The sequence below is a fragment of the Triticum urartu genome, chromosome 5, assembly GCF_003073215.2.
Source record: "Triticum urartu cultivar G1812 chromosome 5, Tu2.1, whole genome shotgun sequence".
NCBI classification, from domain to species: Eukaryota; Viridiplantae; Streptophyta; class Magnoliopsida; order Poales; family Poaceae; genus Triticum; species Triticum urartu.
The window spans coordinates 639,878,521-639,902,318 of record NC_053026.1 but is presented as its reverse complement, the minus strand read 5'-3'; the positions used below and the strand labels follow the sequence as shown (position 1 = coordinate 639,902,318).

The following is a 23,798-nucleotide window of genomic DNA, read 5'->3' as shown; positions in this document are numbered from 1 at the left end:
TCAGCATCCAGCTTGCCCCAGTGCACCTTAGCACGGGTAAGGGCCCTACGGGCACCTTCAATGCAGACGGAGCGCTTGATGACTTCGAGCCTTGGACAGGCCCCCACCAGCCGCCGCACCAGCCCAAAATAGCTCCCAGGCAGAGCCTCTCCATGCCACAGCCGAACTATGAGGCCCTTCATGGCCTGTTTGGCCATCTTGTGAAGCTCGACCAGTTGCTTCAGCTGGTCGCTCAGGGGCACGGGGTGTCCGGTCTCAGCATACTGAGACCAGAACACCTTCTCTGTCGAGCTGCCCTCCTCGGCTCGATAGAATGCGGCGGCATCGGACACGCTACGGGGAAGATCTGCGAATGCTCCTGGAGAGCTCCGGATTCGGGTAAGTAACAAGTAACTCACGCTTATGTGTTTGCTTTGCATAAAGAATGCCTTACCCGCCGCTATCTTTTTCACCGCATCCAACTCCTGGAGGGTCTTCTGGGATTCGGCCTTGGCAGACTTGGCATTTTCAATAGCCATCGCGAGCTCGGACGCTCGCATCTTTGAGTCAAGCTCCAAACTCTCATGTTTTTTCATGAGAGCCTGGAGCTCTTGCTGCACCTTGCCAACCTGGGCCTCATACTTCTCCCGCTTGGTGCGCTCCGTGGTCGCCCTCTTCTCGGCCTCGACCAGCGCTTTCTTAAGGGTCGCTACCTCCGACATGGCCCCTACAATAGCCACGATAATCTTGTCATTTTTTGCAATTGCACCTTTTTTATATATATTTAAACAAGGTATTTCTTACCTTCCTTGTCCTCAAGCTGCTTCTTGGCACGCCCGAGCTCTTGCTCGGACTGCTCGAGGTTCTGCTTTAGCGTGTCCACTTCCGCAGTCAGTGCGGCGGACGCCAGCAGAGAAGCCTGCATACGCATATTGATTCCTTTTTGTTAGACTCCTGCGAATTTTATTTGATCCTCTCTTCGGCTTTTCTTCCCGAACGCCAAATAGAGCATCAGGGGCTACTGTCTATGCGGTAATATTATTTACACATTCTTTACTTACCTCAAAGCCTGTTAAAAGGCTAGTACAAGCTTCAGTCAGTCCGCTCTTGGCGGACTGAACCTTCTGGACCACCGCACTCATAATGGTGCGGTGCTCCTTATCGATGGAGGCGCCTTTGAGAACCTCCAACAGATTGTCCGGCGCCTCCGGTTGGACGGGGGTCACCGACACGATGGGCTTGCTCCTCTTGGAAGGAGATCGCCCGCCGGACTCTGGAACCTTTGAAGGTTCCGGAGCGGTGTCCGGCCTAGAGCCGGACTTGGAGCCCTGGGGGGTTTTATCCCCTCTACTCCTGGGATCTGGGAGGTCGCCTTGCGGCGCCTCCAGGACCACGTCCTCCTGGCTTGGAACCTGTTGGGACAACACTTCGGCGTCGTCCGTAGGGCGGGGGGAGGAAGCCGTCGGAAGCGAATTCACATCCGACGAGTCCAGTGAACCACTCGACGACGCGTCGAGCCGGTCTTTGGGTGGGCTGCATAAACATATTCGACATAAGGGAAAGCTGTGCAATAAAGGAATACTATGAATTACTCTGGTATCCGGATACTTACGATTTCGCCAGGGGCTTGGCCCTGAGCGGCCACTCCTCTCCGCCGTCGTCGGCGTCGGTGGAGTAGTCCGGAGGAAGGGTTTTCCCCTTCTTGGACCCTTCGGTCTCCCAGTGAGGGCGGCCTTCCTTTTCTTCTCTCCCCCCGCTGGAGGGGGAGAGGTCTCTTCTTCCTCCTCCTCGTCTTCACGGGAGGAATGCGCCTTGGAGCCGTCAGATGATGAACCCGACACCTCCCGGCGCCGGGCACTTTTTCGAGTCCCCGTGGCCTTCTTCTCCGGCACCACATAGGGTGCCGGAACCAGCAACTTCGCCAAGCGGGCATCGGCTGGGTCTTCGGGCAAAGGAGCCGGACAGTCGATCTGTCCGGACTTCGCCTGCCAAACCTGTCAAAGGTAAGGGAGCTTAGATCCCGCATAGAGTTAAACTATGAAAAACTAATACCCTGTAAAAGGCACAAACAACTTACCGCGCTGGCATGACGCTGCGCGCTGAATCTGCGATCCTTGGTAGCGGATGCGGGAGCCTCGGCGCCCTTGAAAAGCACCTTCCAGACATCTTCGTACGTTGTGTCGAAGAGCCTGCTCAGAGTTCGGTGCTGCGCCGGGTTGAACTCCCACAGATTGAAGGCCCGTTGTTGACACGGGAGGATCCGGCGGATGAGCATGACCTGGACTACGTTGAAAAGCTTGAGCTGCTTGTCCACCAGGGTTTGGATGCATGTTTGTAGTCCAGTCAACTCTCCTTTGCTGCCCCACGACAGGCCCGTCTCTTTCCAGGACGTGAGCCGCGTTGGGGGTCCGGACCGGAACTCGGGGGCTGCGACCCACTTAGGGTCGCGTGGCTCGGTGATGTAAAACCACCCCGATTGCCACCCCTTTAGGGTCTCCACAAAGGAGCCCTCGAGCCATAAGATGTTGGGCATCTTGCCCACCATGGCGCCTCCTCACTCCGCCTGGTTGTCGCGCACCACCTTCGGCTTGACATTGAAAATCTTGAGCCATAGGCCGAAATGGGGGCGGATGCAGAGGAAAGCGTCGCACACGACGATAAACGCCGAGATGTTGAGGATGAAATTCGGGGCCAGATCATGGAAATCCAGGCCGTAGTAGAACATGAGTCCCCGGACGAATGGGTGGATAGGATAGCCCAGTCCGCGGAGGAAGTGGGGAAGGAACACTACCCTCTCATGGGGCCTTGGGGTGGGGAGGAGCTGCCCCTCTTCGGGAAGCCGGTACGCGATGTCGTTAGACAAGTATCCGGCCTTCCTCAGTTTTTTGATGTGTCCCTCCGTGATGGAGGAGACCATCCACTTGCCTCCCGCTCCGGACATGGCTGGAGAAGGTTGAGGTGGGGAGTGCGGACTTGGGCGCTGGAGCTCGAGTGCGCGAAAATGGATAGGCAAAGGAGGAAGAAGGCGTAGGTGAAAAGGTGGATCCTTATCCCCTTATATGGGTGGACGCAACTACGTGTCCCCACCAGCCTGGTAAAACTCGCTTATCTCCCAGCGCCATAATCAATGGCGCGGTTGGGTTACCCACGCCCGTATTGATGAGAATCCTGGAATAAGGGGACACGATCTCTGCTTTAACAAGACGTGCCAAGGAAACCGCCTCGCATGACGCGCTGAGGTGGGATAATAAAACGATTCGAATAAAGGCTTGGCCGTGGTGCATCACACTACGGAATACGTCAGCAGATTAGATTTGTGTAAATATTATTCTCTCTATGGCAATATGTGGAAACTTATTTTGCAGAGCCGGACACTGTCTTTGTGTTCAAAATCTTCTATGAAGTACTTGGAGGAGGAACCCGCCTTGCAATGCCGAAGAAAATTTGCGCGCCGGACTCGTCGTCATTGAAACCTGGTTCAGGGGCTACTGAGGGAGTCCTGGATTAGGGGGTGTCCGGATGGCCGGACTATACCTTCAGCCGGACTCCTGGACTATGAAGATACAAGATTAAAGACTTCGTCCCGTGTCTGGAAGGGACTTTCCTTGGCGTGGAAGGCAAGCTTGGCGATACGGATATGTAGATCTCCTACCATTGTAACCGACTTTGTGTAACCCTAACCCTCTCCGGTGTCTATATAAACCGGAGGGTTTTAGTCCGTATGACAACATACAGAACAACAATCATACCATAGGCTAGCTTCTAGGGTTTAGCCTCTCCGATCTCGTGGTAGATCTACTCTTGTACTACCCATATCATCAATATTAATCAAGCAAGACGTAGGGTTTTACCTCCATCGAGAGGGCCCGAACCTGAGTAAAACTTCGTGTCCCTTGCCTCCTGTTACCATCCGGCCTAGACGCACAGTTCGGGACCCCCTACCCGAGATCCGCCGGTTTTGACACCGACACGGGCCCACGCGTCAGCGACGGCGCTCGTCCTTTTTTAAGCTGACCGTGCGGTGGGGCCGTCCTCATCCAAACTCGCCGTCCCCATCTGCCCACCCTTGCTCCCTCGTCGCCGGCAAACCCTAGCCACTGCAACCACAGCGACGATGGGCCTCTTCTCCGGCGCCAGCGGCAGCAAGGCCAAGGGCAAGTCCCCCGCCACCCCTTTCCCCTCCGAGTTTCTCCCACCCCCGCCGGCGCCTCACCGGCAGAGGCAGCGCGTCAGCGTGCCAGTGCACCAGGCGGAGTGGCACTGGCAGAACCACCAGCCGCTGCCGTATCCCGACGTGATGCTGCCGCACGACTGGCATCTGGATCCAGATAGGATCCCAGTGCCGGCGGCACCGCGGTCGGCTCGTGCTCACGCGGAGGAGGTGCGGCGCCGGCGGGCGCTTCTGACGGCGGAGCAGCGCCGCGACAACGCCTACGCAACCGACTCGCCCAACTGGGCGAGGTGGTTCGCCTTCGAGCACGAGGAGGCGAGGCGCCGGGGCGTGCGCGAGGTCGACCGGAGGCCAACACCGCTGGTCGTCCGCCAGGAGGACCAGGCGGCGGAGGACGCCTACCAGGCGGCCCTTGCGGGCATCTACCATGAGGGCGAAGAGGACGAACGGCGAGGCGGCAATGGCGCAGGCCCTTTCCCTCTCCGCGGCGGGCAACAGCGTGGTGCCGCCGGTGGCCCCGCCGTCTCCTATCAAGCCGGAGCCGCAGCCCGAGCCCATCGGCACTTCTCCTGGAATGGAGTGGTGCGCGAGTGGGTGTCCGCGCCACCGGTCTGGCTGGGGGCGACGCCGGCGCAGGAGCAGGCCTACCTCGAGATGTGGCACCAGCGCCGGCTGGCAGAGGAGCGCCGGCAAGGCGAGTACGAGGAGATGCTCGAGCGCGACCTCGAGGAGGAGGCGCGCGAGGCCGAGGAGGAGGCGCGCCAGGCCGCGGCTGCACAGGCGGCCGCACAGCCCCCCGCTCCGGCACTGCCTGCGCCGGCACAGCCCGACGTGGCAGCGCTCTGGAACACGGCGTTCGCCTGGGCCGGGCCGGTGCCGACGCTCATTGACCTCACGGACCCTGAGGACGACGCCTAGGGCAGCGCGCCGCCTCGTAGTTTAAGCTGTTTTTATTTTTTTTAAATGCAAATGTGGACGCGTGGACTTTCGCCGGCCTTCGTGGCCGGCTTAATGTTTAATTAATGTAGTTTCTCTTTTTTGAATATGCATGTGTTCATTTTTTTTGGCGCCATCTAAAATGGGTCGCAGGCCAGCGTTGGGCGCAGGTGCCGACCCAAATGCGGAAGCGGACATCCGTGTCCGTCTGGCCGACCCAAACAGACAAAAAGCGGACGAAATCGACGTCCGTTTGGGTCGGCCTGTTGGAGTTGCTCTAACGCGATCACCAACACACGGCTCGCCCCAGTGGTGCCATCCATGCCACTGTTGGAAATATGCCCTAGAGGCAATAATAAATTGGTTACTATTATATTTCCTTGTTCATGATAATCGTTTATTATCCATGCTAGAATTGTATTGATAGGAAACTCAGATACATGTGTGGATACATAGACAACACCATGTCCCTAGTAAGCCTCTAGTTGACTAGCTCGTTGATCAATAGATGGTTACGGTTTCCTGACCATGGACATTGGATGTCGTTGATAACGGGATCACGTCATTAGGAGAATGATGTGATGGACAAGACCCAATCCTAAGCCTAGCACAAAGATCGTGTAGTTCGTTTTCTAAAGCTTTTCTAGTGTCAAGTATCATTTCCTTAGACCATGAGATTGTGCAACTCCCGGATACCGTAGGAGTGCTTTGGGTGTGCCAAACGTCACAACGTAACTGGGTGGCTATAAAGGTACACTACAGGTATCTCCGAAAGTGTCTGTTGGGTTGGCACGAATCAAGACTGGGATTTGTCACTCCGCGTAAACGGAGAGGTATCTCTGGGGCCACTCGGTAGGACATCATCATAATGCGCACAATGTGATCAAGGAGTTGATCACGGGATGATGTGTTACGGAACGAGTAAAGAGACTTGCCAGTAACGAGATTGAACAGGGTATCGGGATACCGATGATCGAATCTCGGGCAAGTATCGTACCGCTAGACAAAGGGAATTGTATACGGGATTGATTGAATCCTTGACATCGTGGTTCATCCGATAAGATCATCGTGGAACATGTGGGAGCCAACATGGGTATCCAGATCCCGCTGTTGGTTATTGATCGGAGAGTTGTCTCGGTCGTGCCTGCATGGTTCCCGAACCCGTAGGGTCTACACACTTAAGGTTCGATGACGCTAGGGTTATAGGGAAAGTATGTACGCGGTTACCGAATGTTGTTCGGAGTCCCGGATGAGATCCCGGACGTCACGAGGAGTTTCGAAATGGTCCGGAGGTAAAGATTGATATATAGAAAGTATGGTTTTGGCCACCAAAATTGTTCCGGGCATCACCGGTAATGTACCGGGACCACCGGAGGGGTCCGGGGGTCCACCAGGTGGGGCCACCAGCCCCGGAGGCCTACATGGGCCAATGGTGAGAAGGGACCAGCCCCTAAGTGGGCTGGGGCGCCTCCCCACCAAGGCCCATGCGCCTGAGGGGAAGAGGGGGCAAACCCTAAGGGCAGATGGGCCCTAAGGCCCATGCCTGGTGCGCCTCCCTCTCCCCCTCCACTTGGCCGCCACCCCAGATGGGATTGGGGCTGCCGCCACCCCTAGGGTGGGAACCCTAGGTGAGGGCGCAGCCCTCCCTCTCCCCCTATATATAGTGGAGGCAAAGGGGCAGCCCAACATGCGATTCAATCTCCCTGTTGGCGCAGCCCTACCCCTCTCCCTCCTCGTCTCTCGTAGTGCTTGGCGAAGCCCTGCTGGAGTCCCGCGCTCCTCCACCACCACCACGCCGCCGTGCTGCTGCTGGATGGAGTCTTCCCCAACCTCTCATTCTCCCCTTGCTAGATCAAGGCGTAGGAGACGTCACCGGGCTGTACGTGTGTTGAACGCGGAGGTGCCGTCCGTTCGGCACTAGGATCATCGGTGATTTGGATCACGACGAGTACGACTCCATCAACCCCGTTCACTTGAACGCTTCCGCTTAGCGATCTACAAAGGTATGTAGATGTACTCTCTTTCCCTCATTGCTAGATTACTCCATAGATTGATCTTGGTGGTGCGTTGAAAATTTTGAATTTCTACTACGTTCCCCAACAGCCACCACCATGACAACCCAGCACCGGTGCCTGTCGCCACCCAGGCTGATCAGAATGACCCGTGTCGATCACGCCATGCGAGAGGGCCGCCGCCTACGTTGGACGGACTTTGCCCACCGGCACTCCAGGAGGGGCGCGGGCTGGCATCGGCTAGGGTTATCTCCCCTGGCAACCGCAAGAGCGCTAGAGGAGGAGAAAGGGAAAGCGTTTTCATCTTTATACTGTTTCGGTGATTAAGCAAGTTGTTGGCCAATTACATCGATGATCGATCGCTAACTGCCACACCGGAGCATCCGAGTAAAAGCAAGAGATGAAAACAGTAGTGGCGCCGCAAGGAATTGAGCGTGCAGCGGAATCACGTCGTTTCTGTGAAGCATGTCATTCCTGAAGCAGACGTTGCGTCCTGCTGCAGGGAAGGACGACGAGTCGACGACCAGAGCGACACCAGGTCCATGGCACCGTTATAACTTAATTAAGAGCCACGACTCTACGTCAAGTCAAATAATCATTCTTTTGCCTTGAAAAAGAAGTAAAAAAAACTCCTTCCTGGTTTTCCGATCGAAGAAAAGGGATGGTCCGGTCAAAGCTAACCCCTCCTAGTCCTCTCTCTGTTTGGTACTCCGTCCGTCCCGAGGGAGTAATTAATTCAGGTCCATGCTAAGAGCATACTACCTCCGGTCCGTGCTAGGAAAAAAAATCATTTTTCACGGTACGAAATCAATATCACACACACACACACACACACACACACGGTAATTAAGTAAACAGCGGCGCCCTTTGAACGATCGAGCGACCAAGTAGGTGTGACTTTTGCTTTTTATAAAATATAAAATTTCCTCCTATTGAAACACAGTTGCTGCCGTCCGTCCTGCCGATCGGTCGATTGAAAGGTATCAGAAAGCCAAAGATATCGTGCGCCATCATAGGTCTAGCTACTCCTACTAGGCGAATCAAGCAAAGCATATATCTAGGCTCTATGTAGCATAGAGAGAGAGAGAGAGATAACAGTGTGATTTCGTTTGACCCCTAAATCGTCTCCTTTGTGCTAGCTAGCTAGCTTGCGTTAATCCAGGCCGCGCATTGTTCCAGCGTTCATGCATGCATGTGCATCCAAACACACAAGTGTGTCGCTCCGACATCACTAGTAGTGATCTAAACTCTCTTATACTATATTTTTAACAGAAGACAGAGTAGAAGTCTAGGTAAAACGTAAAGGAAAGCGGGACCGACTGACCGATCAAGATCGGTGCGCGCCTTCTTTTTTCGTCCAAGCATGCATGCATGCATCACGCTGTCTATAGATGCATGGATGTGATCGGCATCGTCTAGCTGGTGATCTCGTGAGCGAGAACGAAGGCAATTCTCAGTGCCAGTTAAACCAGATGGAAGAGGCGGTGACGAACGGATACGGAACGGGGCGGCAACTGCGACGAGGCCAAGCTGCTCTGCTGTGCGTGGCGTGACTCGTGATCCGCGTCCCGTCGCCGCTGCATGCTTTCCCGTCTTTGCCGGCCGGAATCCATGGGTGCCGCCCGGCCGGAGTTTACATGCCTGCATGCATAATCGGTGCCCTAGGTGTTGGAAATATGGGTAAATTACTACGAGATTTAATCCGAATAAACAGAAGATAAATTATGACCACAGCAGTAGAGATTAAACTAATCATGTGAACTAGCATAGCAGATGAACATATCACATCTAGGGCACATACTAGAAGCATGAATTCTACCACGATCTCGAACAGGAAGGATAGAATCACATATGGTGCAGCGGGTGCAGCACCGCCGGCGTTGACGTTGTCGCCCATGTCGTCGAGGACGAGGTTGCCGAGGTCTGGAAAGAAGTCGTCGTTCGCGAAGTCGTCGTTGCCAGCAGTCGCGCGAGTGCGCTCCCTAAAAATCTGATCGCCCCTCTCCCGTACAGGATCACGAGAGGCGGGGTTCCGGAGGCCTGCTGTCCCTTCTCGCGGTGCACGCCGGAAGGAGGGATGGAGAAGACTTGCTTGGCGGCGCAATGATCTGGAACGGTGGTGAGAAACCATACGAAGCGGCGGCGGCTAGGGTAGACGTCTGCCTAACTATATAGTGCGGGCTGGGTAGGTCGTGGGAGTAAACCCCACGTCCGAGTCATCACGATCCAAAAGAATCGGAAACGGTTCAGTAATTAACGCGTCCGTTAATTATTAATTAATGACTCATTAATTTTTCCATGCAGCAAAAATATAGACAACGTGCATAGCTCTGTCCTTGGTTCGGCTCAATCCCTCAACCCGCAACCCGCGACGCGTCGTGACGTGGCGTGGCGTGGCGTGACGAGGCGAGCGAGGAGGAGGAGCGCGCGTGTAGGTCTCCTCTTCTCATGCTCATACAAGTGGTAGAAAAACTCACCTTATAAAAAGGTGCAACCCTCTTTCAACTTCCGAAGTAGGACTAAACTTTAGCCTCACTCACTCCACTCACATGTGTGCATGAATAAAGCAAGAGAATTTCAGAATTTTAATTGGCGTGGTGTGACGAGGCGAGCGAGGAGGAGGAGCGCGCGTGTAGGTCTCCTCTTCTCATGCTCATACAAGTGGTAGAAAAACTCACCTTATAAAAAGGTGCAACCCTCTTTCAACTTCCGAAGTAGGACTAAACTTTAGCCTCACTCACTCCACTCACATGTGTGCATGAATAAAGCAAGAGAATTTCAGAATTTTAATTGGGCTTTAGGCCAAAAGCCTACTAGCAAAATTCCAACACTAGGTACTACTCGTCGCCGCCGCGCGCGCAGGCGGCACGGGGTAGGGCATGGCATGCTGGATGCTCCTGACGCTTACGTGCACATCCCGATCGGCGACCTTCTCTTCTCCCGTACGGCACCGCCCCGTATGGAAGCCTGGAAAACGAACGTCTCCCACCGCGAGGTAGGAGTAGCTAGCTAGCTTCCGTGCCACGGCGCGTACGGAGCCATATTTTCTTACCGGCGCAGAAAAAGCTACGCCACGGCGTCGCCACCGTCGTAGGGATGGATCGCGCGCTCCGTCCGTTTAGGGTGTGTATGGCCGATCGACCAAGAGCACACCAACATCCTTGGGGTTTCCAGATGGTCCAACAGATCGATATGCATGGTTTGGCACGGATCACCTGCTATATAAGTTAGTACACATACCTACACAATTCTCTTGTGCTTTTGCGCCTGTCTGCTCCAGAAAACAACTTACTACATCTAAATGACTACATGTATGAGCAACAGTGACCCATAGCTAGCCGGTCAGCGGCGGCACACATCTACTAGATCTATCTGAATATCTAGATGGTTATCCCGTCCGTCACCAAGACACCAACTAACCCCGATTGCTTCTGTCATCAGCGCTCTTGGTTGATCTTGATCGACCTCAATAATCATCCACGTACGCACACACGCACGCCCTAACCAAGTCATGCCTAACTGCTCAATCTACGGAAAACAATAGTCACAAGCCACTTGCGCCAACAATATATACAACTACGTACGTCTGAACAGCTGACCAACAACCGTATCACATAATAATACTAGCTATACCTAGTTAAACCCCTGGTTGATTAACCAAAAGCTCACTGTTTGCGTACTGATCGATCATACGTATCCTACCCTCCTCTTATATAAGATTAAAATAAAGCGCTCCTGCCAACTAACACGGGTTGCTCGATCGCGCACGGAAAGGCATCTACCCAAGATCTCGTATCACTCGCAACTTGCAAAAACATCCTCCCTGTACTGTACTGTAGCAGCAAGGTGGTTTAATCAGTTGACACTTGCCAGTGCAGTTAGAGAAATTTAACAACAAAAAATCCCGTCGTTATTAGTCTATTTATTACAGGTTGCATTGTTTGGACCACCGTAGTACCTGCATTGCAACTCATGGCTCATAGTTAAACCATACAAAAATGAGATGCTCAAAGTTAAACCATACAAAAATGAGATTTTAATATAATAAATTCAGACATGGCAAATAGATTTACTACTGTTCTCCCTCCCTCAAGTGACTTGCGTGTATCCATCCAAAGAATTTAACAACAACATAAATGTCACCGTCGGTAATGTTAGGGTTGGATTATTTAGACAGCGATAACCTGCATTACAATTCATGACATAAAAAGCCGCACAAAAAAAGAGAATTTATCCCCGGACATCGAGTGATCAAAGAAGAATTCGGATATGCAATATATTTAGTGTTCTATCTCGTTTATTGCAGAGACTTGTGTAGTATTCTATGTGTGATCATTCAAATTATAAATTGTGCCCCGCTTTTGTATGCTAGACATGCCGAATTTGATTCTCACGGTGTGGCATTGATATCACACGAACACGCAATTAAATATTTATGAATCAATTACATATGATGTAATTAAATTTGCACCTAAATGTCTAAAATTGCTTAAGTACTTATATATCTTTGTACTCGTGCGTGTAGATGATATCTACCTTATATGTGTATTTTCTAACAAATGATATAATTTGGCCAAAGTAAATAATTAATACTCACTCCGATACTATATTAATTGTCACTGATTTAGTATAACTTTGTACTAAATCAACGACGATTAATATTGGACAGGAGGTAGTATCCTATTTGAGTAGTGTGCATGACTCAACTATTAGAAAATAAAAGAATGGATAACAACTTTTAACACATTTCTAGAGTCATTTTCCTTGTTTATATTCGTGATTTGGTAAAACCATTCCCTTGCTTGTATTTATTTATCATTAATATCATATCACATTGAGTTAATGGCTCATATTCATCTGGGCGTGTCTTAAAACATATCTAAAAAATTGTACAGTGCCATCTTTGTGTGCAGAGTTTTCTTTTTGTGTGTGTGTGTGTGTGTGTCACTTAACCGTTCAGAGCTGTCAGTATATAGTTTGCAACTTTACACAGTACAAAGTCAGAATATGTACATGTAAGACCTGAAAATTGACCTGATATCTTATCAATTGCTTGACCGGGCATTTATATGGGACCAAATAAACAAGTTGGGAATCTGCTACTCAATGTTATCTTCCAATAACTGCACGATATGGGAGCGCACTGTTGCAGAGCGTCAGGTGCCATACAGCGGATGCAGAAATGCTACGACGATGCCATCCATGCCTTTGCCACAAAAGGAAGAGGCAAATCATGCCATGTTGCTACGGAAGTTGCGCATGTGCTAATGCAGTTTTTAAAATTGGAAAACGCCGCTGTCTGCTGCCAATATGGACTCCCCATTCTGCCAATATGTAGCCAATTGACCCGGCCAGGACGCACGCGAGACCGCGAGAGGCGACGCGGACAGACAAACCGCTCCGGACCAAATCAAAATCATTTCGGCGTGGATTTCCGGAGAAGAGGTCCTTCAAATATACAAGTGCAATTAGTTTTGCGTGCATTTCTTCGTACTTTCTCTCATAGACATATGTATATAAAATATAGTGCTGGTTTGTTATTCACGGGAGGAAGGGCAAACCAGCAAAAACTGTGATCAAGGAGAAGTGGAAACCCCCGGAGGTGGGATGGGTAAAGGTAAACGTAGATGGTGCTACGAAGAAGGGAGGCGAAGGAGGAGGCACTGGAGTGATTTTCCGGAATCATGAGGGAGCCTATATGAGTGCAGGGTGTCATTTCATCCCACGGTGCAACAACCCAGAAAGAATGGATCTTCTGGCCTGTAGGGATGCTGCAGCTATGGCGGAAGAACTCGATATTCCATATCTACACATCGAAACGGACTGCAGAGAGATTGTGGGGAAGCTTCAGAGCAGCAAAAGGGACCTATCGGCGCTGGGACCGACCGTCGAGGAAGTAAAGCTGCTGCTCGCGTCGAGGGAGAGTTGGAAGGTGTCGTGGGTTAGGCGGGAGGCTAATAAAGCAGCTCACTTGGTAGCTAGGGAAGCTGTGGCAAATCAGTTAGACTTTGTTTGGCGTCTAACGCCCCCAGACTTTATCTTGCATGTAGTTTCGGATGAGATCCCCACGTGGGATGACTAAATAAAAGTTTTTGATGAGTTTCAAAAAAAAATATAGTGTTGGTTTGCAATGGGCCAGTTTCCCATAGATTACGGGATCTGTGTTCTTTAGTTTATTGGGTGGAAAAAACAAAACATCCGTTGCACCATTTGTGGGTTTTCTTTTTCTTTTTCTTTTCCGGTTGGAGTGCCATCTCTGATTATGTTGTCCCTACATGTCTTTAAGAAGTTTTGTGCAGTAGATTACGGGATCTGTCTTTAAGAAGTTTTTGGGAGTACTTATATGTGGAGGAAGAAGTTTTTATTAACAACTTACTTAATTTAAAAAGATGTGAAACGTAGCACAATGTACATGCTGTAACTACCCTCATTTTAAGTCAATTAAACGCCAATGCTTCATCCCCCAAAAAAATGTAAACCTCCTATAAACTAATATAAGACCGTTTAAATCACTCTTTAGTTTACAAAGGGAGTATTCATTAATCTGCCATGCAAGTGTAGCGCGGTCTCATACATGTGCACCTCAAAGACCCATAGATTGAACCGGTGAAGTTTGCTTTGTACAGACATTGCACACACATGTATTTTTTTCCTTTTTTTTGTCTCCACAATGGTACACACGAGATTGGTTGGAGATTAGTGATTGTTTGCATGTTCACAACTGTTTCCTTTTACATATCTCTAGACACGCCACCAGACTTGCAAAATATTATGACTATACTTTTGTTCGTCCCCGTGAAATTGTAATGCTCATGTCGGTTTCTTGAAAAATATACGACACCTTTACCAAAGCCTTACATTTTTATGTAAAACTTTTGGGTTGTTTCGGACACAGTTCTTACTTCCGTGTCCACCGTTAACTTGACATTATGACCTACACCCTTTATACTACTCCCTCCGTTCCTAAATATAAGTTTTTGTAGAGATTTCAATATGAACTACATACGGATGTATATAGACATAGTTTAGAGTGTAGATTCACTCATTTTGCTCCGTATGTAGTCCATATTGGAATCTCTAAAAATACTTATATTTAGGAACGGATGGAGTATATTAATTTTTCACTTTGATTTATTCCAAGTATAATCCTTGTACAAAACATTAATTTCTCATTTCGACATGTACACCATTTATAAAATTAGGTTCTCATTTCTATCCAAAGCATTAATTCATAGTCTCTTCAATAATAAATTAGACAAATTAACTTCCCTGATATGAACCGACGAATCAAGTATGTAGAGAGATTTCGCAAAAAAAAAGAATCAAGTAGAGAGATGATATGAGATACTCCCTCCGATTCAAATTAAATGTCGCAACCTTTATACATTGCACTGTATGGATACCGTGTCATTTACTTTGGATCCAAGGGAGTATAAGAGGTCCACTAATGCACGCTTGTGATCTTGAAAATATTGGACTTGTTGCTGCTATTCTCTGTGTTTTCAACGGTCCACGCCACCTTATAATAATCACCATAATATCATTTTGCACATCTCATGATTTATTTAAGTCAATTAAATGTCATTAACTTCATCACGAAAAAGAACAGATACTCCATACCCATTCATTGTCACAAAGTGTACTGTGTGGCAAATGGAGTAACATACATGTGCATCTTTTTTTTTTTGAGGGGAACATACATGTGCATCTCATAGGCGAGATAGGTTGAAGTTTGCTTGGTAGTACAACATGATTTACATAATTGGCTGGATTTTTTTTAGGATGGCTGCAGATTAGTTGTTGTTGTGTAACTGTTTTTTCTTGTGTGCATACCTATAAACATGTCACGAGTCTTGCAAATATTATAGCTATATTTTACGCTCATCTAAGTGAAAGTACATTTTCTTGTTGGTCTGTAAAAATATAATATTTTATCAAAGCCCTTTTATGCAAAGTTGTGAGCTATCTGGGGCACACTTCTTACTTCTGTGACAATATTAATTTGTCATCCTCAGCCCTATGTATACTATATATTATATTGGGCTTTCATTTCTATCACTAATATTAACTCGCGGTAGCTACGTCTTCATTATGTCCTTTCATCTACTTTTTACCTTTTATCTAAAACATAATCGATATGAGCAGACAAATCAAATGAAAAAATATATACTGTAAAATATCAAAAGATGGAAATGGATGCTCTTAATTTTCAAAAATTAACCTTTATTACGGTTGTTGCCATTCTCTGTGTTTTCGACGGTCCACGCCACCCTTTCTATCCCTAGTAGTTATTTGTTGCAGTCACTTCCATCTCCAATATTTGTTATGTATATATAAGTGTACATAATGAATATGGTTAGTTGACTGGCGATACAGAAGAAGCCAAAAAATATAAAACAATATATTAACACACGCTCGTGGTCTTGCAATTGTTAGGCTCTATTGTTGCCACTATTACTTGGCCTTCGGGTCTTCGATAGTCCATGCCACGCTTAAAATCATTACTACAAAATGTCGTTTTGCACGCATCATCATGATGGGATCAACGGAAACGACATGCGCCTTATAACCGCCACAACTTAGAGAAACAAACACGGGACTTGTCCTCTAAAACCTCTTGAAAAGTCAAGAGACAAGTCACCCAACCATCTCGCAATCCCAAATAATAATGAATTGGACAATTATTCTCATGCAAAAGAAAGAAAAGAATTCAGCGATAGCGATTATTCATCATTGAAATGCCCATAGACGTCGAAATGAAATGCTCCATGGAGCAAGAGAAGGTGAATGGGGCAGGCGTCAGGCTCAGCCGTAGGTTCCGTTGCGGGTTGCAGGCACATTAACTTTTCCTGATATTGCCATTCTTCGAGTTTTCGACGGAAAACACCATCCTCAATATGGTATTAATTTGGGATTTTACTTCTGTTCGTAGCATCGTTTCGTGGTCGTCAATTCCGCCTTCACTATATAGTCAGGGAAAATGAATGTGCATAGTCAATTCGATGGCTGACCGGTCAGACAGAAGACGACACATAATATAATATAAATGACACACTAACTCACGCCCCTAGTCTTGGAAATATTAGACTCTCCATCGTTGCCGCTATTCCCCGAGTCTTCCACGGTCCACGCCACGCTAAAAAACCATTGGTACAAAACGATGTTTCGCACACATCATCATCACGGGATGGCCGAAAACGATGCGAAACTTCGAACCTGCCATGGCTTAGAGAAAGAAACAAGCACGAGACTTGGCCTCTAAAACCACCTCTTGAATTGAAAAGTCAAGAGACAGGTCACCTAACCATCTCACAATCCCAAACAAACCAAATTAGACAATTTTTCACCATCAGAGAAATATTGCTTTTTCTTTTACATGAGAGAAATATTGCTTGTAGAATAGAAACATAGAAATAGTCAGCATGGAGGAAGGAAAGGTGAGAGGGAGGAGAGGGGAAGGAGGGGGAAGGGAAGGCAGTCAGCCGTTGTGGTGGGTGCGACTTTTTACCGGGCCGGCTGGGATGGATCCCGACCCTGACCCCAACCGATCCCAGGGATTGATCAAGGTCCCCTCCCCTACCTCGCTCGCTCCTGTGCTAGCTAGCTAGCTATCGTGAGCTATCTGGGGCACAGTTCTTACTTCTGTCACACTATTAGTTTGTTATCCTAAGCCCTTTGTATAGTATATATTACATTGGGGTCTTATTTCTATCACTAATATTAACTCGCGGTCGCCATTTGCGTCTTTAATAATAAATTGGGCAAATTAACATAATTGGTATGTCCTTTTATCTAAATTTTTACATTTATCTAAAACATAATCTATATGGGTAGACGAATCAAATGAATATATATATATATACTGTAAAATATCAAAAGATGGAAATCGACGCTCTTAATTTTGAAAACTTAACCTTCATTATTGTTGTTGCCATTCTCCGGGTCTTCTACGGTCCACGCCACCCTTTCTATCTGTAGTACTTATTTGGTGCAGTCACTTCCATCTCCAGTATTTATTATATACATACAATGTACATAATGAATACGTTGAGTTGACTGGCGATACAGAAGAAGCCATAAAATATATAAAACAATACATTAACACACGCTCATGGTCTTGCAACCGCTAGGCTCTATAGTTGCTGCCATTCTTTGGGTCTTCGATAGTCCATGCCACGCTTATAAATCATTACTACAAAACATCGTTTTGCACACATCATCATGATGGCATCAATGAAAACGACGCACACCTTTATAACCGTCACAGCTTAGAGAAACAAACACGGGACTTGGCCTCTAAAACCTCTTGAAAAGTCAAGCGGCAAGTCACCCAACCATCTCGCAATCCCAAATAATAATGAATTGGACAATTATTCTCATGCAAAAGAAAGAAAAGAATCCAGCGATCATTTATCGCTGAAATGCCCATAGACGTTGAAATGAAACGCTCCATGGAGCAAGAGAAGGTGAATGGGGGAGGCGTCAGGCTCAGCCGTCGGTTCCGTTGTGGGCCATTCTATGAGTTTTCGACGGTCCACACCCTCTACATGGTATTAATTTGGGGTTTTACTTCTGTTTTGTAGCATCGATTTGTGGCCGTCAATTCCACCTCCACTATACAGTCATGGGGAATGAATGTACGTAGTCAATTCGATAGCTGACCAGTCAGATGGAAGACGACACACAATATAAATGACACACTAACGCACGCTCTTAGTCTTGGAAACGTTAGACTCTCTATCGTTGCCGCTATTCAATGGGTCTTCCACGGCCCACGCCACGTTAAAAAAGTATTACTTCAATACGATCGTTTTGCACGCATCATCATCACGGGATGGCAGAAAATGACGCGGACCTTCATAGCCCGTCACGGCTTAGAGAAACAAACAAACAAAGAAAGAAAGAAACATGAGACTTGGCCTCTGAAACCTCTTGAATTGAAAAGTCGGAGACGGGTCACCTAACACCATCTCACAATCCCAAACAAACCAAATTAGACAATTTTTCACATCAGAGAAATATTCCTTTTTCTTTTACATGAGAGAAATATTGCTAGTAGAATAGAAACATAGAAATAGTGAGCATGGAGGAAGGAAAGGGGAAAGGGGAGGAGAGGGGAAGGAGGGGGAAGGGAAGGCAGTCAGCCGTCGGTCCCGTTGTGGTGGGTAGCGGCTTTTTACCGGGCCGGCTGGGATGGATCCCGTCCCCGACCCCGCCCCCAACCGATCCCTCCCCTACCTCGCTCGCTCCTGTGCTGGCTAGCTAGCTATCGTGGCCTTTTATTGCTGCTCCCCTCCTCCCTCCGTCCGCCCACTCTACTCGCTTTTGGGTGTCGTGGTGGATGGTTGGTTCCCTTGCGCTCCTTGTTGACACCCAACCCCACGAGAGGTAGCAGAGCGAGGGAGCGGCGGGGTAGTACCACTGCCACTGCATCATCCGTCCGTCCCCCAACAGGACAGAGAAAGAGAGAGGGCCGTGGCAGGACGCCAGCGGCAGGCAGAGGCTGCCACGCAGTGGGCGCGCCATAAAGGACCCGACGGACGGACGGACGGACGGACGGACTCCACCGAGATCCGGGAGCCAGCGCCGCGAGATCCGCTGCCGGATTCGCCGCCCCCGCTCCGCTAAAGCTCGGTTCTTGGCGGCCTGCCGGCGGGGCTGAACTGGTTGTGGTGGAGCCACCTCCGCTTGGTCGTGCGGGCGTGCCCATGGCGCGGGCGCGCTCGCTGGACGCGGACGCGGGCGAGGAGGAGTTCTTCGACTCCAGGGAGGCCATCTCGCCGCCCTCCGTCGCCTCGCCGGCCAGCTCCGGCCGCCACAGCGGCGACGGCGAGGGCTGGCTCTGCGGCGGGGCCCTGCTCGAGGTCTGGGCCACGGGCCCCTTCAGCGTCGAGGAGCGCCGCCAGCGGTTCGTCCGCTCCCTGGGCCTCCTGGATCCCGCCGAATCGGAGCCGCGCTCCAGGCCCCGCGCCGGCGAGGAGATCGTCGTCCTGGGGAGCCCCGGCGCGGCGCCGGCCTCGCCCGCCCCTCGTCTCGCGCGCGGGGCTGCGGGGGACGAGGAGGCGGGGGCGCCCGGCCGAAGCGCCGGCGGCGGCGGCGAGGAGGGCCTGGAGTGCGTGTTCAAGAACCTGGACGACGGCACGGTCTTCGTGGTCCACGAGCTGGGCAAGGACGGCAGCTTCCGGAGCCTCAGGGAGCGCCGCTCCAACCGGACCGTCACCGCCGCGGAATTCGAGAGGATCTCCGGCTCCTCCCCCTTCATCCGCGAGATGATGCGCCGGGTGGACGACTCCTCGGACGAGCCCTCCACCCCTGAGAAGTCCTTAGCGGCGAGGAAGAGCCGCCGGAGGAGGCGGTTCGGGTGGCTCCGGAGGCTGGGCATCGGCGCCTGCGTCGTCGACGCCGAGGACGACGACGAGGCGAATTCGACCTCCTCCAGCTCCTGCCGGAGTTGCGCCGGGAAGCCCGGGAAGGCCCTTGACAGGGTCAAGGTCAGGCCATACAAGAAGCGGTCAAAGGAATTGTCAGCTGTGTACAGGGGCCAAGAGATCAGGGCGCACAAGGGCCCCATTGTGGCCATGAAGTTCAGCTCCGACGGGCAGTACCTGGCCACCGGAGGCGAGGACGGCGTGGTGCGGGTGTGGCGGGTGGTGGAAGGCGAGAGGCCCGACGAACTCGACTTCGCCGAGGACGATCCGTCGTGTGTGTTCTTCACTGTCAATGAGAACTCTGAACTGGCCCCTGTCAACTCCAGCGAAGGGACCAAGAGCAAACAGGACAAGAGCTCAAAGGGGCAAGCAGATCCGGCCTGCGTTGTGATCCCTCACCGCACCTTTGCGCTGTCTCAGGTCCCTGTGCATGAATTCCATGGGCATGATGATGCCATCTTGGATCTCTCATGGTCCAAAAATGGGGTGAGTTGCAGTCCAGACAGTGTGTTTCCATGCACTTGAAGGATCTACCACAGATGTTGTTATGCTCATCTAATCATCTATGTACACTTGGTTTTGTGCAGGACTTGATTTCTGCATCTATGGATAAAACTGCTCGATTGTGGCGGGTCGGGTGCAACAGTTGTCTCAAGGTTTTCTTCCACAATAACTACGGTAAACCCTTCGCCCCCATGAGCGAATCCATTTCACAACCTGCCGCTCTTCACCATATGATGCTGACATCAACTTTGTTATCTATTATGCAGTGACATGTGTTCAGTTTCACCCTACGAGTGACAATTATTTTATCAGCGGTTGTATTGATGGATTGGTTCGCATTTGGGATGTTCGTAAATGCCTAGTGGTAGACTGGGCTAATAGCAAAGAGATCATAACCGCAGTCTGTTACCGGCCTGATGGAAAGGTTCGCTTGAATATCCTTGTACTGGCCTGTTTTTACCAAGTGACCATTTGTTGATTCACTGAGATGCTTATATTTCTGCTGGTTTCATTCAGGGGGTAGTGGTTGGGACCATAACAGGAAATTGCCGCTACTACGATGCATCAGGTAATCATGAGTTGGTTTGTTTGTGAGATTTGAGTTGTACTTCCTGATGATTGGCAAACTAATGATTTTGGAAATAGTAGCTTCAGTCGACATCCTCATTTGTTTGTTAATATGTCGATATCGTTTGCTTTCATGAGGACATCCAAAATGTATATGCACATTAGTAATGATAGGGATACCTCATTTTGTCCTCGCTATAAAAATAGCGAAAGCAGGATTGTTGCTATCCTCTAGTTGCTACGCAAGTCATCCTGTTTGAGCTTATGGATGTAGTTTCCTTGGTTTTATTAGAAAGAAGATAACGCTCAGAGATTTTTCATCAACTCTAATCCAACAGTTGTTTCCTTGATTTTCCCTGTTTGCGCTCCTCTCCGTCCTGATGAATAAACAAGAATGTGCCATTAACGGATATTAAATATAGGCATCCAACAGTTGGAAAATTAGCGAAACAAAAGAAATACTCTGTATATTTGGCGTTGAATAGGTGGCATGTGCTGTCGACAATGTATTACTTAATAGGATCATTGTCATGTTGATGTAATACAACAGTGGCTTCTGTTTTGGCGGGAGTGGAATTCCAACTCCTAAGATTGAAATGGAAAAAATAATAATGAAAATTCTAGTCAAAACTCTGTATTTCTGAATGTGGATATTCCTGTACTGTCAATGAGTGAACAGTAGGTAAAATATTACTTTTTGGTAAAATGGAATCCCAGAATTTATAATGCTCCTTTGGAGTAATTATGTTGTCCTGCTTATATATAGATCTTGGAGAACACATAACACCTTACATTTACCATCGTTACGTTGAAAGTTCATATTTAGAATTTTAATTATGATACCATCAATTCAGTGTTTCTGGAAAAGGCTAGTAAAAATAATTGAACTTGCTAGTAAGGCAGCAAACTATTGTTAACCCGATCGATTTTGTGGGACACAAAGAATCTTAATTTCTTTATCTGATGTTCTTTTAATATGCTGAAGTGTTCATTGTTTGCTAAATCATATCAGTATCTTATTTCTAACTTATTTTCCTTCTTTACACAGAAAATCGTCTAGAACTGGAATCTCAGGTCTCTCTGAATGGCAGGAAGAAGTCTCCACTTAAAAGAATAGTTGGTTTCCAGGTACTGTCTTAAGATCTGTTGACTGCACAGGATCTTTTTTTCTGTGATACTTATTTGGAATCTACTTATTGTTGTGAGTGATTCTTACATTATCTTTTTCTTCAAAACTTGTGTTGACAGTACTGCCCATCTGATCCAAAGAAGTTGATGGTAACATCTGGTGACTCACAAGTTCGCATTCTTGATGGGGTTCATATAATTTCCAACTACAAAGGTACTGACACCATATTCTTGTCTTGGGTTAACTCATAGTATCCGTGACCCTGAAGTTCACATTTCTATCTCCTATTCTCAGGATTGCAAAGTTCAAGCCAAGTTGCTGCATCATTTACCCCAGACGGAGATCACATAATCTCTGCTAGTGACGACTCCCGTATCTACATGTGGAATCATGTGAACCAACTTGCCCCAGTCACAAGCCGTGTGAAGACAGTGTGGTCATACGAGCGTTTTTTCAGCAACGATGTCTCCATCGCCATACCGTGGAACGCCTCACAATCAAGGAACTCTATTTCACTGGCCTGCAACATCCCTTCTTTACGGCAAGAAGTGTCCGGCGACCTCTGTGACATACAGGACAGTAGCACATCACGCTGCCAGACTGAAGATTGCCTCGAAGATGACAACATGTTCCGGTTACCATCGGGCAATTTCACTCTTAGCAGGGCGTTCCTCGCGGAGTCTGCTCCAAGGGGATCAGCCACGTGGCCGGAGGAGCATCTGGCATCCAACTCCGCGACGGCATCTACTTTGCGTAAATCTCAGTACAAGTTCCTGAAGGCGTCTTGCCAGAATGCAGCCACACATGCCTGGGGCCAGGTCATAGTCACCGCAAGCTGGGACGGCCACATCAGGTCATTCCAGAACTATGGCTTGCCGGTGCAAGTTTGACATCGCGTCTTCTCGGCATTGCTTCATCAGTGGGTTTCCCAGAAGCACGGCGCCTCTCGACTTCACGGCGAATGCTTTGATGCCCCGCCTCGAGAAGCCTGGCTGGCCCGAGCTTGACGCTCGTCCAGATATACTGTTATGGTACAAAGCGTCACATGGCTGGTTTCTTGTGCTAACATGCTTGTGGACCATAAGTTGTATGTAGCCCGGGTGGTCCTCCAAGATCCCGCCAGCGTCGACGGTGTTGTAGCAGCAGGCCCGGGGGAAGACGGGCCGCCTTCCTTGGCTGAATTATGCAATCCTTGTGGTGGGGTCTGTGCATCCAAGACCTCTTTGATGCCGTTTATCTTCGCTGTTCCGGAGCCCTCCGTGAAGTAAATATATAGGAGAGGATGAACATATGTTTTTGGCCAGTTTCGACTTCCCTCGCCCCGGTCGGCATGTCGATCGAAGGGGGCGAGCGGGGAGCTAGCTAGGGTTGGATCTTGAGGATGGAGTGCACATATTGGATTCATTTCATTTGTTGTTACATGTTGTTGTGTGTGAGTTTAATGGTGTTTTACTGTGCACATTGACGCCTCCATTTCAGTGTGCTGGTGAGGTGTGGTGGACATGGTCAGGTGGGGGTGGGGGACCTCTCTCACCATCCTCTACATGATGAGGATGGATAGATAGGGATGGTGCAGTTGCAGTTGGGGTCTGATGGGATCCCTAAAACTGCAGGGACCAGCCTGAGCCTCAGCCTGGGTATGGTTATGGTGATGGTATGGGGCTCATCTATCTCTCACTCACTCATGCCTGCCTGCCTGTGTCTCCTTCTCAATACCTTTGATTGATTAAAGCTGGCTGGGTGAGTGAGTGCTCAGATCTTGACCTTTTTACCTCCTGCATTGCCTTGCCCCTCCCTCACTTATTATTTGGCAGTGATGATATCCTGACTTCACCAAGGTGAAACTGGCCTTTCCAGTTACCAGTAGCACTGTACTTTCTTGGCCGTGCAGTTTACACCTCGGAAAACTTCTTGACCTTGACCTCCAGCTCTGACCCAAGAACAGGTCTCTCTTTCTCTCCCTCTCTCAGTGATCGCCAAATAGTTCCAAAGGCTCTGTTTAGTAGGCCAACTATGCGACGACCCATTTCCTCCGTTTGGGCCGCCGCAGCCAATCAACGAGGCGACACAAA

The 23,798-nt window shown here is 49.3% G+C and overlaps 1 protein-coding gene across 1 annotated transcript; it reads left to right on the top strand.

Annotated features, from left to right (window-relative positions):
- The first annotated feature begins 18,236 nt into the window (after window positions 1-18,236).
- Window positions 18,237-23,168, top strand: LOC125511488. The gene is made up of 7 exons (XM_048676871.1): window positions 18,237-20,012; window positions 20,114-20,204; window positions 20,297-20,454; window positions 20,547-20,598; window positions 21,646-21,725; window positions 21,846-21,939; window positions 22,021-23,168. Exons 1-7 carry the CDS (start codon window positions 18,807-18,809, stop codon window positions 22,614-22,616), a joined length of 2,277 nt encoding a protein of 758 aa, XP_048532828.1. The 5' UTR covers window positions 18,237-18,806; the 3' UTR covers window positions 22,617-23,168.
- The last annotated feature ends 630 nt before the right edge of the window (window positions 23,169-23,798 follow it).

Bases quoted from the DNA above. Each gene is read 5' to 3' on its own strand.
- LOC125511488 (XM_048676871.1), top strand. From the start codon at position 18,807: ATGGCGCGGGCGCGCTCGCTGGACGCGGACGCGGGCGAGGAGGAGTTC. The intron at 20,599-21,645 runs GTAATCATGAGT...TTCTTTACACAG, and splicing joins CCGCTACTACGATGCATCAG to AAAATCGTCTAGAACTGGAA. The intron at 21,726-21,845 runs GTACTGTCTTAA...TTGTGTTGACAG, and splicing joins AAAGAATAGTTGGTTTCCAG to TACTGCCCATCTGATCCAAA.